At 36.9% G+C, this 19,873-nt stretch overlaps 1 protein-coding gene across 1 annotated transcript in view; it reads left to right on the forward strand.

Annotated features, from left to right (window-relative positions):
• Positions 1-1,405: 1,405 nt before the first annotated feature.
• The window catches only part of LOC139168640 (complement receptor type 1-like), a 140,220-nt gene continuing 121,752 nt past the window's right edge, over positions 1,406-19,873 (forward strand). The window contains exons 1-2 of the mRNA XM_070754269.1: positions 1,406-1,469; positions 4,533-4,593. Of these exons, the coding sequence (XP_070610370.1) occupies positions 1,406-1,469; positions 4,533-4,593 (125 nt within the window). The remainder of the gene's footprint in view (positions 1,470-4,532; positions 4,594-19,873) is intronic.

The raw sequence follows: 19,873 nt of genomic DNA on the forward strand, positions 1-19,873 counted from the left end.
GTTCAGCTGTGAAAGGCTGATAAGCATTTTAGAAATCTCTGGCTGTGACAAACACGACTTTAATCTCTGCTTAGTTTTTCTACTTTGTTCATTAAAACTCAGCTAAAAATATATCCTTTCATGCATTCCAAATAGTCTGTGTTTTTTTTAAAAAATACTGTATTATTTTCTTCCCATCTTCATAAAAGTACTCAATTTGATTCTAAAGTCCATTAATTTTGGTCACAGTCTTACTTGGAGGTGGTATTTTTTTCAAGTGTTTTCCTCCTAAAATCTGCTAAATGCTGCAGAAAAAAAGGAGTGCTTTTTCCCCCCCTAAAGGGAAAAGGATTCTTTTTAAAAAAATATGTAAATTCACTATTGGAGAACAATTCAGCAAAGCAAAATGGAACTTCTTAAGCCTGTTGACAGCTGTTTAACAATGATGGTTGATTTAAGTTTTAAAATAAGCACTGCCATTTTTTAAGCAAGTCCTAACCTTTTCATTCCAGAAAGCCACTGCTGTTTTTTCTTTTGAGAGGGGAAAAATCAGTATTTCTTAAGAGTGACAAATTATTTCTCCAAAATACAGAGAAAACCTTTGCCTGGACTGCTTTTATTTAAGTGTGCAACAATGATGGGAAAAGAGAGAGTGAAGTAGCATCTGCAAATATGCTCCCATATAGCAAACAACAAATGTAATAAAAATGCATTCCTATCTGCTGGTAAGAATCTCATCCTTGAATGAATACTTGACATCAATTTTTAAATATTTAACTGATCTCAGTAAAAGCTAGCTGAAGGGGTGTGAAAGAACCGTCCACTTTTTACTGCTGATATAGTAAAATTGCTAAATGTATTTGCAAAATCATCAGGTTACCGAAATACAGCCAAATCTTTTCCTTTTCATATGCATTGACATTCCCATCCAGGTCCTTCCTTTTTCCCCCAACCATAAAGTCAGTAGATGTCATTTCTAAAGAAGACTTCTACAGGAAATCCTCAACTTGCAACAGTTCCTTTGGTGACCATTTAAGTTACACAGGCACTGAAAAAATTGATCTATGACCATTTTTCACACTTATGACCGTTTCTGCATCCCTATGATCCCATGATTAAAATTCAGTCACTTGGCAACTGACTCATATTTACAACAGGTTGCAGTGATCCCCTTTTGCAGCCTTCTGACAAGCAAAGTCAATGAGGAAAGCAGATTCACTTAACAACCATGTTACTATTTTTAACAACTATTTATTAATTTATTTTATTTATTTGGTTGGATTTCTATGCTGCCCTCTTCCGCAGAATCAGGGCAGCTTACAACAATAAGAATAAAATAGAATACAATATTACAAGTGAAACCCAGCCTAATATTAAAAATAATAATTGGAATCCCAATGATATAAACACATTCATTCAACAAGTCATGCAATTGCATCTACAACCAGAGCAAGATGTTAAACTCAACGGCCTCAAACCTGCTGACAAAGGTAAGTTTTTAAAACCTTGTGAAAGTCAAGGAGGGTGGGGGCAGTATGGATCTCTGGAGGAGTTGGTTCCAGAGGGCCGGGGCAGCCACAGAGAAGGCTCTTCTGCTCGGTCCTGCCAGCCAGCATTGCTCAGCTGATGGGACCTGGAGAAGGCCAACTCTGTGGGACCTAACTGGCCACTGGGATACAAGAGGCAGAAGATGGTCCCATAAGTATAAGTTGACCAGATGTCCCACTTTTTGCGGGACAATGTTTTTACCAATTTGTCCCACGTCCTGCGACATTTTTAAAAAGTCCCAATTTTTTGAAACACATACATTGATTGTGTGAAAGACATATGTTGATTGACTCCCTGCGTTTGATTGCTTTGGGGCCACAATGCTCCTTTGATGCCATGCGATCACATGGCATCACAGTGGGTCCCTTTGCACATGGCCAACAGCGTGCGTGAGAGAATGAGAGAACGAAAGACTGGGGGTGCTCCTATCTGGTGTTCCAGTATAAGAAGGAACCATGAAAGCAGAACAGGCAAGCTATTTTGCTCTCTCCCCTTCTCTTACTGCAGTTTCTACTGCAATAAAAGGCCCAGAAAAGTCTGTAGAGATTTTCCAGTCATCCCCTCCCTCTGTCAATGGTGTCTCACTTCACCAAACTTATAATCTGGTCACCTTACATAAGTAACATGGTCTAACTAGCAATGATCACTTAACAACTGTGGCAAAAAAGCTTGCAAATGGGGTAAAACCTGCTTAATAACTGTCTTGTTTAGCAATAGAAATTTTGGGCTCAATTGCAGTCGTAAGTTGAGGATTACCTGCAATGACTGAAATACAGAGGCCTTCCATCAGCAGAAGACCATTTTTGACAAAGCCTCAAAGGCATCTGGCCCTTCCTTTTTCTTCTACCTACAAACAGGTCCATTTAAAACAAAACCTCTCTCCTTTCTCTCTTTCGGGCATCTATAGAAAGCAAGAGAGCTGCCATTTTATTCCATACCCATTACATATGGTGTGTTGTTGCAAATGGCTGAAGTAATGGCTTCCTTTTCTACAAGCACTACCTGGAAATCCTTTCTGAGCCAAATTACAAGAATTTTTTTTCTTCTTCTTTTTAAAAACAAGCTTAAAAGTCTCTGCTTGGCTCCCTTCGCAGATGGCCTCCCTTGGTAAATGGGCTCTTTAGGGACTGGTGTTGTTTTTTTTCTCTGTAATATCCAGCAGGCGGTTCTTTGAATAGTAGCAGCTGCCCTGAAAGGTATGCTGGCTGATTGCAGTGGCGAAGTATTTTAATCATTCTCTTGGACAGACACTTGGGGGTGGGGTGGGTGAGCAGGGAGGATTTTCATTCATTCATGATCCTACTCTACTGCAATCGAATCAGCATGCAGAGCTATTAAGATGGCAATATATCTCTCAGTGTCATTTGGGTTCACTGAAGCCTTCCATTGGAGTCCCTACAGCACATGTTACTACTGCACAGGAAATGGCAGTTGAGGGGGACATTAAATCTGGTCTTTTGGTGACATGAGTCTTCGAGAGTTGGGGGACTTACAAGTGTAATAAATTATTATGGTTGCTTACACAGCCATACATATGATTAGATTGGATTTGGCATTTTTATCCACCAATTAGTCTTTTCTGAGGATCTGAGTTAGGCTAAAAAGTATCCCAAGTAAAGCTGCCTTTTGCAATTGGCCAATGTCAGTGATAATATGTTCATGTGGTGCTCCAGATGTTCTGGGATTGCACCCAGGGCACCTATAATTATAATAATAATAACAACAATAGAGTTGGAAGGGACCTTGGAGGTCTTCTAGTCCAACTCCCTGCTTAGCAAGGAGACCCTGCACTATTTTAGACTAATTCAGACAAAGACATATTGTCTTTGCTTTGTAAATTAGTATCTAGAGTTTGGATCTCTTTCACATTACAAACAAACAAACAAACAAACAAACAAACAAACAAACAGTTCATTGGTATTGGGTGGCTAACAAATTTAAATAAACAACAAATAAATAATGGTATGAAAAAACAGAGCTTTATAAGCAAGATAATAATAAATTTATATGCCACCTGAGTCCCAGTGATTCTGGACAATTTATTGATTTTATTTAAAACATTAAAAAGAAAGAAACAATGACAAAATGAATAGCAAAATATGGCAAAAATGACTATTTCTCTTCTAATAATGCTTTCATATAAATAAATATCATTTCTGCCATTGTAGCTACAAGTTTCTGTCACCATTCTTCAAAAATGTCTTGAAATAACTCAAATTCATTTGAAAGACCTACATGATAATGTGGTGAAACAAACTTATGCAGATTTATTAGAAAATAAAGAAATTGTGGATTATAAAACAGAAAGTGAAAATGCAAACGACAAGTCAAGATAATAACCTGGAAAAAAATTCTTAGTAGAGTTACAAAAGAGAGTTGCTAAAGCCTTGAAGCAAATTCAGAGATGGGAGAAAGAGAGAAAGATCAAAACTTATTACACTATTTAAATTAATCGAAGATAAAGATTGTTAGAAGCAAATGCATATTATATTGATTGTTTCCTGATTGCTTATTTATATCCAATGACAATCATTAAGAGTTGTAGCTCATTATTCTTGACAAATGTATCTTTTCTTTTATGTACACTGAAAGCATATGCACCAAAGACAAATTCCTTGTGTGTTCAATCACATTTGGCCAATAAAGAATTCTATTCTATTCTGTTCTGTTCTATTCTTTCCTCCATATAGTCTAATAAAGCTATGTTTGATTTTCAAATGGCATTTTACACCATTTAAATGTTTGTATATATTGTATAGGGTTCCTTAGTCTATTGTGATCTGTAGACTTCATGAAATTATTTAACCCTGGTCAAATAGATCATCTATAAATTCCTTGCGTTTGCTTCTAATAATCTTAGACTTTGAGTCATTCAAATATGCTCTGTTAATTTGGATTTTTTCGTTTTGCAATCACGGCATGTATTGGATTTAAAGGCTACTGGAAATAGCTATGTTGAAGTCCATGTATTCTCATATTTGATTTCCACCCTGTTTTTGTGCAAGAACTCAAGGAAGCCCACATAGGATTTCCCTCCTCCTATATCTTCCCTCAACAGCAGTTGAGGTAGGTTGGGCTGAAAGAAAGAGCAGCTAGCCCAGAGTCACTCAAGTGAGATTTGATGGCAGAGAATGGATTAGAATGTTGGTTTCTTCACTGCTAATACAACACTATAATAAGTATACCACTCCGTCCCTAAAGCCAGTTCATGCTATGCACTGGGATTTTGGCCAATGCAATGTTGGCAGAAATGCAATTGCAGGACATCCACAATATTCTATTGTACAAAGTTCCTCCACAGATGTGTATATTCTCTTATTACACATAGTCACTCCTGAATCACATAAAATGATAAAGAGTGATGATACCAGGCTTCTAGAAATACCCTTCCACCACTTCTTTCCTGGATGCTGTAGATGTTTTGGGATACCTGAAGAGTATCTGCTCACTTCAGCTGCAAAAATTAAGAGGAACAGATGGGGGCAGAGAGGAATGTGTAGAGCATTCATAGCTGTTAAAATGTTAGGAACCACCTTTTATTTAAGGCTATTGGTAGCAAAATATGCAAAATCCTAGCTTTTGTGATTTGGAGTGAGAAAATGTTTAGATTTTGTTAATATTTGGTTTTGTTAACGTTTAGCTCTGTACAAAAACAACTATGAGGCAAATGTGCAGGTGTGGATGTAACAAGAAGGCAATATTTGGCAGTGTTTTATTTAGATGCTATAATAAGGGATTTACCTTATAATAAGGTGTTCAAAAAAGATACTCCTTAACTATTTTCTTGAAATAGAGCATTCTATTTCTCTCAGACAATCTTTATTACTATTTTTTAAAACTGAGTTTTCTGCTTTAGCGCTATATCCTGATGCAATGGCACTATGCAAATTGCCTACCTGGACTTCAGCAAAGCCTTTGATACAGTGCCACATAAAGAGCTGATAGATAAATTAGTTAAAATTGGACTTAATCCCTGGAAGTTCAATGGATTTGCAGCTGGCTGAAGCGTAGACATCAGAGAGTTATTGTTAACGGCGAGTATTCTGAGCAGGGTCAGGTTACAAGCGGTGTGCCACAAGGGTCTGTTCTGGGTCCTATTCTTTTTAATATGTTTGTGAGTGACATAGGGGAAGGTTTGCCTATTTGCCGATGACTCTAAAGTGTGCAATAGGGTTGATATTCCTGGAGGCGTCTGTAATATGGTAAATGATTTAGCTTTACTAGATAAATGGTCAAAGCAATGGAAACTGCAGTTTAATGTTTCCAAATGTAAAATAATGCACTTGGGGAAAAGGAATCCTCAATCTGAGTATTGTATTGGCAGTTCTGTGTTAGCAAATACTTCAGAAGAAAAGGATTTGGGGGTAGTGATTTCTGACAGTCTCAAAATGGGTGAGCAGTGCAGTCAGGCGGTAGGGAAAGCAAGTAGGATGCTTGGCTGCATAGCTAGAGGTATAACAAGCAGGAAGAGGGAGATTGTGATCCCGCTTTATAGAGCACTGGTGAGACCCCATTTGGAATACTGTATTCAGTTCTGGAGACCTCACCTACAAAAAGATATTGACAAAATTGAACGGGTCCAAAGACGGGCTACAAGAATGGTGGAAGGTCTTAAGCATAAAACGTATCAGGAAAGACTTAATGAACTCAATCTGTATAGTCTGGAGGACAGAAGGAAAAGGGGGGACATGATCGAAACATTTAAATATATTAAAGGGTTAAATAAGGTTCAGGAGGGAAGTGTTTTTAATAGGAAAGTGAACACAAGAACAAGGGGACACAATCTGAAGTTAGTTGGGGGAAAGATCAAAAGCAACATGAGAAAATATTATTTTACTGAAAGAGTAGTAGATCCTTGGAACAAACTTCCAGCAGACGTGGTAGATAAATCCACAGTAACTGAATTTAAACATGCCTGGGATAAACATATATCCATCCTAAGATAAAATACAGAAAATAGTATAAGGGCAGACTAGATGGACCATGAGGTCTTTTTCTGCCGTCAGACTTCTATGTTTCTATGTTTCTATGTTTCTATCAGTGCAATTATCATCAAAGCTGTAAAAACTCTTCAAGTATTTGACCTCAACTACGTTTAGGAGTAAAATATTAGGTGGAGGATCTCTGCTATTCATTACACACTGACCAGAATGTTAATTGTATGGTACACTCAACTGACATTTCCAAAACAGACCAAAGGAATTGCCTGGAAGGTAAACTTTGGTGGAAAGCAGGCTGTAATATTAATTTTAAAAAGAAGGAAGGATTGAAGCCTCATTCCTGTTTCAAAAGCAGCCTGCTGCCACGTTTTATTCTTGAGTCAAAGACTAAAGTTTATAAAAAACAACCAATTGCATCTCCAATAATATTTTGATTGTTAGAAGTCCATCTCTGAAAAGCTCTGAATTTCACATTGTTAGGCATGCTTCAAAAGAGAGAAATTTATTTATTTATTTATTTATTTATTTATTTATTTATTTATTTATTTATTTATTTATTTATTTATTTATTTATTTATTTATTTATTTATTTATTTATTTATTTATTTATTTATTTATTTATTTATTTATTTATTTATTTATTTATTTATTTATTTATTTATTTATTTATAATATTATTGGAGTACATAAGATGGATATAAATACAAGGGAACATTTGATATGAGAATACTGGACAATAAATGTAATCTGCATGATTTCCCCATTTGCATGGAGTTTTAAGTGTCTGAGAAAAGCAATCCTGCGCTTGGACCATTTCAAGCATGACATGTTTCTGCTAGTGACCAAGGTAGCTTGGTGCCTCTCGCCCCCCAATTCCCCTCCCTTCTTTTTGTGTGGCTTCCATGCAATCCTGGAAAAAGATCCTGGTTCTTTGAGGAATTTAATTGTTCAAATTAATGGGATTCTATTTTGGCCTGGGGCTTTTTTTGGCAAAACAATTTTCCATCTTGTCAGGTGACCTCATCCTTTTCCAATCTAACGATTGAGATCATGACTAAACTGCTATGTCTCTCTTGACTAAAGTAACAATGTCCGTAAGTTGTAAGAATGAATATTACTTGAAGGATGATGTATTGCTTTAGAAGTGTTCCAATGCTCATATAACTAATTTAAAACCGATTGTTGACATCTTAAGAAACTTTTTGTGTAAATAAAAATCACTTAGATTCTTTTTATTTAAATTACAGCTTATATATGATGATGATAATGATGGTTTTATCTCTCCTGACTTTCAGTTTTACCATTTTGACTTCAATTTCTCCTTGGAATGCAAGTGATCAAATCAAAAGGACATAGTAGGCACAGTTACAATGGTGTTGTGTAATCCTTTTGTGGTAGGGGCTTGGTCCTATTTTTAATAATGGTTATACAGTGTTCCCTCGATTTCCGCTGGGGATGCGTTCCGAGACCGCCCGCGAAAGTCGAATTTCCGTGAAGTAGAGATGCGGAAGTAAATACACCATTTTTGGATATGGATAGTATCCCATGCCTTCCCTTAATACTTTAAAACCCTAAATTACCATTTCCCATTCCCTTAACAACCGTTTACTCACCATTATTACTAGTGATCCTGATATTTATAAACATAATTATTTATTAACAATAATTAATTTTTTTGTTATTTATTTGCAAAAATTATTAGTTTGGCGATAACGTATGATGTCATCGGGCGGGAAAAACCATGGTATAGAAAAAACCCCGTGATGTATTTTTTAATTAATATTTTTTTAAAAACCGTGGTATAGGCTATCCGCGAAGTTCGAACCCGCAAAAATCGAGGGAACACTGTATTAGGTTTCCCACATTAAAGGCTGCAAGGCACATTAGGAAGGTGTTGGGAATTTTATCATATGAATAATCCTCCCTGTAAATTTAAGGAAAATATAGACCTATACCTATACCTATACACATACACGATACACGATACACGATACACGATACACAATACACAATACATTTATTATTATTATTATTATTATTATTATTATTATTATTATTATTATTATTATTAATTGGATTTGTATGCCGCCCCTCTCCGCAGACTCGGGGCGGCTAACAACAATGATAAAAAAACAACATGTAACAATCCAATTTAATAAAACAACTAAAAACCCTTATTATAAAAACCAAACATACACACAAACATACCATACATAACTTGTAAAGGCCTAGGAGAAGGAATATCCTAACTCCCCCATGCCTGGAGACAAATATATGTACATATATATGGGGGGGAGGACAAAGGGTGGAAGTCAAGAGTAAGTAAAGAAATTAATTCATGGATTAATTTATTGGCAGTCATATCATTAAAGTATATGAACTTTGGAAGAGGAGTTTGGATCTTCTAAAACTGCAGAATGGCAGGATATTTCAATACAAACATCTTTTTATTTCACCATTTGTATTGCAAGACAGATTTGAATTGCCTAAAATTGCAAAATGACAGTGGATTCAATTAAAATGTCAGTTTCCTAGTGACTGTGCATTATTAACTGAGCACAGGAAGTAGGAAAAAAAGAGTGGTTTTAAAAATGAGAAAGACAGTACAAACTCAGGATAGATACCGTATGTGTTTAATTTCTGTTTGTCAACTCCCTCTTGATCACTGTGATGGAATAATCATATTATTGCTGTGTAGTCAATTGTCTTTAAAAATTAGACTAAATGATTTTTTTTCAATTTACAGGTGAATCAGCATCTTGTATATACATTTTTATCTATATTGTCTTTAACTATTTTTATATATCTTGATGTTTTATTCCAACGCTTGTTGTGGATTCCTTTTTTTAGTCCATAAATGCCATTTTGTCCAGATTGCACAGTGGTCCAAATCTTTTTTATTGTTTAGCTCCATGGTCAGTCTGTCCATCTCCGCACAGTAATACATTTTCTTAATTATATCATTGTCAGATTGTGCAGAATGCGGCCGTGAGAGCTATTTTGGCGTTACCTAGGTTTGCCCACGTCTCTCCAACATTCCGTGGCTTGCATTGGCTGCCAATCGGTTTCCGGTCACAATTCAAAGTGTTGGTAATGACCTACAAAGCCCTACATGGCATCGGACCAGAATACCTCCGGGACCGTCTTGTGCCACACGAATCCCAGTAGCCAATAAGGTCCCACAGAGTTGGCCTTCTCCGGGTCCCGTCGACAAAACAATGTTGTCTGTCAGGCCTCAGGGGAAGAGCCTTCTCTGTGGCAGCCCCAGACCTCTGGAATCAACTTCCCCCCAGAGATCAGAATTGCCCCCACCCTCCTTGTTTTCAGTAAATTGCTTAAGACCCACCTGTATCGCCAGGCATGGGGGAATTGAGACATCTCCCCCAGGCTTATATAGTTTTATGTATGGTATGTTTGTGATGTTTGGTTTTTAAATGACGGGTTTTTAGATACTTTCTTTTAAATTTTATATTTGTTACATTGCACATTGTTCTAATTATTGTTGTTAGCTGCCCCGAGTCTGCAGAGAGGGGCGGGATACAAATCTAATAAATTATTATTATTGTTGTTGTTGTTGTTGTTGTCCTCTGGTAGCTATGGATTCCCGCGTAAATACAATCCTTGCCACTGTTATTATGTGCAGAATTAAATATTTTACATTTTTGGCATAGGACCCTTTCTTAATGCCTAGTAAAAAAAAAAATCAGTTGTATATTCTATTGTTGTATTTGTTATTTGTTGCAACAAATTACTCAATTTTTTCAGTATTTTTTCATCTCTGGACATGACCACCATAAGTGAAAGAAGATGTTTTATTGCATTTCCAACATATTGAGTTATTATTTTTGTGTATCTTAGCTAACCTCTTTGGTGGGAGGTGCCAATGGTATAGCATTTTATATTGATTTTCTTTATATGTCGTAGATTTGGTCAATTTGACATTTCTTTTCCAAATTTGTTCCCATTCTTCTAAATATATATTGTAGCCAAAAAATTTTGCCCATGCAATCACTATACCTTTAACTATCTCTTCTGGTCCCTTGTGTTCCATCAAATATTTATAAATAATTTATCTAATGGTTGGGTTACATTATCTATACCTGTTTTTTCCATATCCTTTTTGTATCTTGGTTGAATTTGGAGGTAAGTCCACCAATCTATAATTATATTTTGTGTAGCTAGTTCTTCTCTGCTTTTTAGTTTGCCCATTGCATCTAATATTTTTTTATATTTATTTATTTATTGTCATTTTTATTGTATTTGGATATATGAGTGCTTCCATAGTGGATATCCAATTTGGAATTTTTAAGTAGTGTCTCTGTCTGATTTCTTTCCATGTTTTTAATGAAGACTGTCTAATTAAATGTCTATTTAAGTATTTTGGTATTAGATTAAATGATTTTTATGTTTCCTCCCCCCCCCTTTCTTTGTATAAAAAGCCAAAAAAAATGGAAAAACTCTCAATGTATCCCCTTTTATGTTTCCATTTTTAATCAAGCCAAATAGAATAATTGAGTCATAGCTAGAAGGCCAAATAAATCCTCAAACACTATGTTTTTGTTATGATCCTATAGAGCCATTTCTGAGTTTTCATCAACAAAACTTAATATTCTGGTTGGCGTCCAAACACTAAAGAAAGAAGGGATTCTAGATACAATGGAGAGAAAAAAGTTGTGTTGACTGATAAACCAAATCAGTTTCTTTCTGCTCATTGTACAAATTGCTTCCTTGTCTCTATTTTAATTGCTTAGATGCCACTCATATACAATATGTGTCATCATTATCCTGTCTGTTTGGCTGCTTCCATCAATTTCTAGTCATGATTTGGGTTTCTGCTAGTTTTTCTTCATTGTTATTATTGGTTTGGCACATTCTCTTAGTATGCTCTATTTATTCCAGTCATATGCTTGCTTCTTTGTGTTTGAATCCATGCAGAAAATCTTGGCAAACTGGTTGCAATTACTTTCTATATTACTGGAAGAACTGATTCTGGTATTTCCTACATGGAAAATTTCCCTTTTGTTCTCTGCATAACTCCTGGACATTTGGGCTTTTTCTGTCATTGTTGGGTTTTAACTAAGTATAAGCAGTTCTGTTATATACATCACATTTTGTCATTCATTTTTAGTGGAGTTTGTCAAATTATTTGCCCAAATTATTATTTTATAATGATTTCCTTTTTTTTTTTTAACTCTTCTGCTTTTATTAGAGATTTTTGCTAAAAATATTACATAAGCATTTGGGTAGCTCATGAAGCTTGAATGATGAAGTGCCATCATTAAATTAAATGGTATTTAGGGAAACTGGATGGTTTAATGAGGGTGGTCAGATATCACATTAATGTGATTCTTAGTAGACAGATAAAGGCAGATAAAGTTTCTAGCTCTCACTTTGTTAACTGTTGGAAATGAAGGATTTCTTTCATCTCCAAATTAGCTGCCTGATGGAGAAGGAAAGGAGGCCCTGTCTTACTATAAGCTTCTCGTCTCAGGTGCATTTAGTTTGCCACCATGTGAAAGCAAATACTGGATAATTGAGCCTCTAGACTGATCCAGTTTATGTACTTATGAAAATGGTATCAGGCACAGAAGATCATGAATGAATTGTTTACATTTTCAGTAAAATAGCAGAAACCAGAGGCTTGAACATGACTTTTCTCAGGAACTCCAAGGAAGAAATAGTCAACTGAAGATGGTAGAGTTGACCAAATTAGACTGAAAAGCCAGTAGCTCTATATAAATCCTTTCTCCATAGTAGGTGGGGCTAGCCTCCAAGAATGGGAAAGACACTGCCCTTAGCCAATCAGGACTGAGTCTGAAAAAGGTATAAATAGCACCTTTGTGCCTCTGTTCCTCCTCTTTCGACTCAGTCCTGTTCCAAGGATGCATGCCTTATATCTATTCCAATTCCTCTCATGAGTCAATTTTTCTTCTAATTCATCATCTGTCAGATCTGGGTTCCCTTTTATTGCCTTATTTTCCCTGAATGAGTTCCCCACGACAAAGCTTGGGTTGAAGGCAGTCCAGGGCTTTAGCTCACTGAAGGTAATTATTTAAAACCAATGGCTGTCACAGAGTGGGAAGGGACCCAACCCCAACCCCCATTGTTTCAATTTTTTCACATTGTTCCTCATCATTTGAAACCTTATCTAAGGAGCAAATCATATTGCCAGAGTCTGGAGACTGTTAGGATTTGGATGGGTGTCAATAAGCTTAGACTCAATCCCAACAAGAGAGAGTGGCTGTGGGTTTTGCCTCCCAAGGACAATTCAATTTGTCTGTCTATCATTCTGGGGGGGACGACTTTTGGCCCCTTCAGAGGGGGTCTGCAACTTGGGTGTCCTACTCAATCCACAGCTGACCTTAGAATATCTTTCATCTGTGGCAAGGGGATCATTTGCCCAGGTTCACCTGGACAGGGAGTCTCTACTCACAGTCACTCATGCCCTTATCACCTCAAGGTTCGACCATTGCAATACTGTCTACATGGGGCTATGTTTGAAGAATGTTCAGAAATTGCAAGTAATACAGAATGCAACCGCATGAGCACTCATGGGCCTTCATGAGATATGCCCATGTCTCTACAGCAGTCCGTGTGCTACACTGGCTGCTGATTAGTCTCCAAACACAATTCAAAGTGTTGGTCATGACCTATAAAGCCCTACAGGGCATGGGACCAGATTACTTATGGGACCGTCTTCTGCCTCATACATCCCAGCAGCCAGTCAGGGCCCACAGAGTTGGCCTTCTCTAGGTTCCGCCAGCCAGACAATGTCGTCTGATGAGGCCTAGAGGAAAGGCCTTCTCTGTGGCTGCCCTGGCCCTTTGGAACAAGCTCCCCCCAGAGATTTGTACTGACCCCACTCTCCCTGCCAATTGCAAAGTTTTGAAGACCCACCTCTGCCGGCAGGCTTGAGACCATTGAAACTTTGACATCTTGCCCCGCCCAGTGAATGAATGTCGGATGTGTGGTGTGTGAATTTCTTTGCTTGGTTTTAACTGTGAGTTTTTAGAATATTGTTTTATGTAGATTTCTAATATACTGTAAGCCAATTCCTTCCCATGGGAAAATGCTTTTATTTTGAATGGTTTTTTTTTAAAAAAATGATAGTCTGGATTTGAATATTGGTCACTAGAGGAAAGCAGAAGGAACTAGTTTAACAATGTTTGAAAAGCCTTGAGACCTCCATCCTTTAAATATAGCAACAGAAATTCTGTAAGCCCAAGATAAGTGATGGAGAACCTTTTTTTCCTTGGGTGCTGAAAGAGTATGTGTGCACCCTATCATGCATGTGCTCACATGCATAATTCAATGCCTGGGGAGGGAGAAAACACCTTCTCCCATCTCCCGGAGGCTCTCTGGAGGCCAAAAACAGCCTGTTTCCCAACTTTTGGTGGGCACAGTAGGCTCATGTTTCACCCACCTACACTCCAAAGCCTTCTGTGGAGCTGGGGGAGGGTAAAAACACCCTCTCCCATCCTCTGTGCAAGCCAAAAAATCAGCTGGCCAGCACAAACATGCACATTGGAGCTAAGCTAGGGCAACGGATCACATGCCAGCAGATATGGCTCTGCGTGCCACCTGTGGCACCCGTGCCATAGGTTCGCCATCACTGCCCTAAGTAATGCTCTCTCTGTGTTTGTGTGTATTTGTATGTGTTACAACACAGAGACACAGAAGCACTCAGAGATCTATATAGGCATATAAACATTCAGGTACCCATTTTTTTTAAAAAAAATCTTATTTTGATACTTTTACCAAATACAAAAAGAAATCATAGCTTTGCAGAGAGACAAAACAAACGAACTGCAGTGATTGTATAAATGAAAACCCCATTTCTTTTCTGTGCAGGTAATGCTGGGGTAATTGCAGAGACAGGTAAGAAGTATAGAGAGAAAATACACACCCGGACTTTCTTTTCTTCCCTTATTCCTTATAAATGAACACAAGTTTCTGAAAACCCTAAGGGATGAAGTGGATAACCATTAATATTCTTTTGGATAAAGTTTATTGTATAAATTCAGTGCAGGGATGCTGTAATCAGTAAACAGGCTGGGGTTAAATTAGAATAGCCTGTCTTTGGATTTTTTTTTTATTTTTATTGGTGCCCTCAAAATATGCCAGGACAGCAGTTTTCAGAATTTCTTAATCCCAATGGAATTCTGCTGGGTTTGCACCCAACTTCTGAAGATTGGATGAGGAAGAAAATTGGGAAAAGATTGTTTCTTATCCATGTGGAATCTTGCATAGGTCCATTTCAAAACACAGCTGGGGTCCATAAAGCTAGATTAGATGTGTGTCTGTGATTATTAGGAGATCAGCATTGACAGCACAATTCTGTTCTTGTTTATTTCCATGAGGGCTTTGCTAAGTTCAATAGAAGAATATAAAATTGCAATCTGAGTTAAATCATCTGATTTAAATATATCAGTTGAAATATCTAAATCGGCCTAAAATTGCCTTTTTATTTGCCCGTTCCCAAATTCACGCAGGGAAGACAATGTTCCTTTCACACTATTCTGCATTCTACTGTACACAGACTAAGCACAATGTAAGCATAACAATCAGTACGTCTCCCTAGTGATATTTTTTTTGCCACTCTCTGTAACACAACAACCCCAATCACCGAGTTTTAATATCAAACCCAGCCTCCTAGGATGAAAAATGATCTCATCAACTATTCCACAAAACAGGAACATACACATATGATTACAATTAAAAATAATTATAACGGGCGTGTTTAGTAAATTGCTTCTTGCTGCGTGAACGATTTCTGATGTTGGAGCAAACTACTAACAGACAGTCCAAAGTGCACTATAAACCTTTTCAGATTCACATGAAAGCCACATTTTTGTAAAATAAAAAAATTAAAAACTTCCTAGCATTTGATGAAACTAATTATTTTATATTGAGATTTATCTTTGAATCCTGTGGTCTCTCCTGGTGCTGTCTTTTTAAAACACACACCACCTGATAGCTCTAACTTTGACCCAGGAAGAAAAATGGCCTTGTAGCTCCCCAGGTCTGGTTGGCCTACATCACCTAAGTCCCTAATTATTTGCTGCAATGTCTGGGGATGAGAGGCATTGGAAGATCTACATCTGAGAGGATCATAGAGTCTCCTGTCCTTTGCCATTCACAACACACTGGTTTAAACTGCTGTATCACAAATGAAGAAAAAGTGGGGAGGGCTTCAAACAGGCATTTTGAGATACTGGACCATCTGTAGGTACTTACCACCCCCCACACATTTTTTTTAAAAAAATGTGATTAGGTTCTGCTCAGCTACATTCAAACCTACCACAGTTTTAACAATAGAGGATGGGGGGGGGGGGGGGCTGGTATTCTGTGGTCCATGGGGTCACAATGTGTCAGATATGATTTAGTGATCTAACAAGAGCAATCTTCAGAAATGTCTACATAAGTCAATTTAATTGACTATGTGGCTATGATGTCAAGGAAGGTGCTTTCATTAAATAATAATAAAAAAGACTTTATCAGAATTATGCCAGAATGTTTAGGCTCCTGTCTTCATAGCATCCAAATCATGTGGTTTGGTTAAAATTATGAGCTGGTTGCTACTCTGTATATTCATTTATTTTTCTACTTGTATGCCACCTCAATCATGGGGTTAGACAATAGGATCAAGTAAATCTATATAGCACAACAACTCTCCTGTCTGTTTGTAACCTTCAATTAGCACAAACGATAAATCATAGGACAAAAGTTGTTGAAATGAACTACCTCAAAACCGTTAACTTAAAGAATGTGGGCAAAATCCAGGACCTATTATTCCTGTAGTTCTTTAGCTTAGGATTTCCGATGCCCTTGTCAGCTTCCCACAAGTAAAGTCTATGGAGAAGCCGGAAGGAAGTTGGAAGTTGTTTCCATTCCCATTGTTCATTTGCCCATCTGTGCTTCTCTGTAAAAATAAAAAATAAAAATGGAAGTGAAGCTTTTACTTCTGTATCAAACCCCTTTTGTTAGTGTGACATTGAATGCAGGCAATAAAGTATATTATAATATATAATTATACCATTTCAGATCTATTGTCTATTTTATTCATGGCTATTTCAGTCATAGGCATTATGTGAGAGGCATCTGATGATTATATCTTTTGATCTCATGGCTGATTCACTGTGTCCAAAATAAGCAAACAAAATCAGCAGTTGTATTAAGCAATTCAAAGCATGAGTTCCTCCAGTTTACATGTGGATCAGCAGTGCTAATGCTTTTTGACCAGGCCTGTGTGCACAGAGATTGGATGTAGTATAACATTTCAACTGAGAAAGTGTATCATTCAGTAATATAAACCCATCATTCCTGAGTTTCTCCAGCAAGAATTTTTCCAGGAAGAAAATGTTGAATTCCCCCTCCCCCGTCCCGCTCAACATCCAACTTTCATTTAAATCTCTTTAAAATAAATAAATATATAAACGTTATCTTTCTAATAATGCCAAAATAGCTTTTGCACATTTTTGGAATTAATAGAAATATATGCATGTTGAAAAACCAAATAAATCACAATTAAATCCACCTTTATTTTTGGGGTGGGTGGTTGGAAATCCTCAGACTTTTTTCCTGAAGGAATTGCATGACTGAGTTTATGCAAAGCTTTGATTGCTTGGGAACCAATGAAGCCCCTTGTTAATACTCTCGCCTTTCTATCTAAAACATCAACAATTAACAGAAAGAGGGAAAGTTACAATTATCCTGGCAGGACATTTGCATAATGCTGCATAATATATCTGGGATGGGGTGGGTTACACTTACATAAACAGGAAAAGGATTCTCTACCAAACAGTACCTCAGTGTGCTATTCTTTGCCCATTGGTTCTCTGTTTCCATAGAAGAATCCAACAGAAGGAAGACGCAGTCTCTCGTTGCAGAATGTGTGCGCATGAAATCTCCTTCCACAAAGTGAAACAAACCGAGGCAGCTTTAGATTAGGTTGTATAAACAGAAGATTATTTCAGCAGAAATGTATGCCAGAAAGCTTATTCATTTCATTAGCATCTGGATTTTATAGTGCTCTTTTGCCGGGATGAGTAAGCAACATGTGAACTGAACATCAACAATCATTGCAATGGAAACTCGATTCTCTCTTCCCTCTGGCCTTTATGAAAAGGAACTCCTTCAAATCAGGGGGAGAAAAATCAGTTATCTACCTCCTGTAGGGCAGAACCACTTTGGTCCCAGGTCCATAGAGGGTGTTTTCCAAGGTGACACAATGGAGACCAAATTGTGCAGACAAGGACTAACTGGAACTACTAAGGCTTTGTAAAATGTTGTTTCCCACTGAAAAAAAAAATCTCACCAGAGATATTAATATTCAGGAGACTTAGCCTGTTTTCCCTTCCACTGCAAGACACCAAAACTGCATTATTGACAGGATTAAAGAGAGGGTATCCTCTCCTGAACAATTGTCGCAATGCACAAAAATCCTTCATGGCAAATGGAAGATTTTTTTATTTGTTTGTTTGCTTGCTTGCTTGCTTGCTTGTTTGTCAATATGTGTACAAGATAATAGGTATGGTATAAGCATAAACAAAAGCAAAATAGGTATAGGTAAATTTGGACAACATGACAGTAGGACAGGGATGGTAGGCACAATGCACACCCTGTACAGACCTCTTAGGAATGGGGTGAGATTGGCTGTAGACACTCTAATGTTAAAGTTTTTGGGGTTTGGGGAAGAAACAACAGAGTCAGGTAGTGCCTTCCATGCATTGATCACTCTGTTCTCATTCCCTGGGAAATGGCATGAGGTGGTCTTTTTGAGTGGCAGTGGTGGCACTAGGCTTTGACATCAGGCACAGTCTCAACACTACCACCCAGTGCCCCTGTTCTGTTTGATTTTGGCTTTTGGGGGGGGGAGAGATAGAGAATTAGTTCTCTTTTGTTTGGTGAAGGGCTACGACCCTCCAGCAGAGTCAAGTTAGGCATTTTTTGACATGCCAGGCCCAAACGTTTCATCATCACTGCAGTAGAGCATTCTGCAGCCAGGAAAGTATTGAACAGAGCACTTTGTTTCCAGCCACTACACACTTAATTACTGCTAATAAAGTTACTAAAAAAGAACTTCTGAGGAAAAATCTTAATGAACCTCCAGGAAGGCTTCTCTGAGACCAGGGAGCCTTTGCAGACTTATAGGGCTTACATGAGGACATGCATATCTTTTAAGATGCCAAAACAGCATCAAACAAATGGAAAGCAGTATTTTAGTGCTATATTTTAAGGACTGGAAAGATGTATCATGATATGTTATAATATAAACGGCTCTTACACCAAGGAGGGTCTTAGTTGTAGAGTTTGCTGGATGACTTTTTGTAAAAGCTTTGAATTTAATTCCAATAATTCTAGGAAGATGAGAAGAAATAATTTTCTGTAAATTGTTCTTCCTCTGAAAGAAAATTAGGAGACAAATAGGATGAATGGTTAGAATGCAGAGAAAATTACATTTAGCAGAATTTCATGAGCTTTTTATTTATCTTTATTTTGTTTAATTATCAACAGTTTTATTAAAAATCCAGGCTTCTGTTATTTTGTTACATATTCCAAAGCATTTTATTACAATTTTTGTTGTTTAAGTTAATCATAAAATAAAGGCCATTAATACATGTTAAAAGCATTTGGTACTTTTTATTGATTTATATTGATTTTTAGCCTACTTTCCATTAAGCAACTACTGCTTGATTCCCAGTTAACATTAATTAGCAAGTACATAAGTAAAAAAAGTTGAAGTGAAATTTCAATGCTATGCATATATCAAAATTTAATTTGACAGGTTATTACCTGTATATGAAGGGTCATTTCATAATAAATTCAATATGTTATATCATCCTAATTAAAGAAAAAGTTAGAGTCATTTTGGAATCATGTATATGACTGGTAAAACTGCATTAGTGCAATGCTTAACATAGAATTCAGATTTTGGTGAAGATTCACTCTTTATTTTCCTACTGATTTTTAATTTAGATTTATACTGCTGGTTGTTGATAAATGAAACAGATTATGCTTTCAATCTTTCCAGACAAGCAGATGGTAATTTAGAAAAAAAAACATAAAACAGTAGTACACGCCATCTCTATTTTATGGCAATTAATTAGCACATTATATGAATTTGCTGTGCTATGAAAAGTACATAAATAGCTGGTGAACTATGCAAAAGACCAGGTCCATGTGTGAAGGTTCAAATTAACTAATTTATTGTTAAAAGTCTACGCACAAGAATATTCTCAGCTAATGGTGGCTAGAGTTAGATAAGGCTCAATGACACTAAAGGAGGCTTGAATTTAATTTGTTTATGACTATATAGGGATTCCATAGCTCTTTTCACTCCATCTCTAGGTTCTGCCATTCCTATGCTATCTGAAAATTTAAAAACAAAACAGAAACACAGTATT

Source organism: Erythrolamprus reginae, chromosome 1, assembly GCF_031021105.1.
Source record: "Erythrolamprus reginae isolate rEryReg1 chromosome 1, rEryReg1.hap1, whole genome shotgun sequence".
NCBI lineage: Eukaryota > Metazoa > Chordata > Lepidosauria > Squamata > Dipsadidae > Erythrolamprus > Erythrolamprus reginae.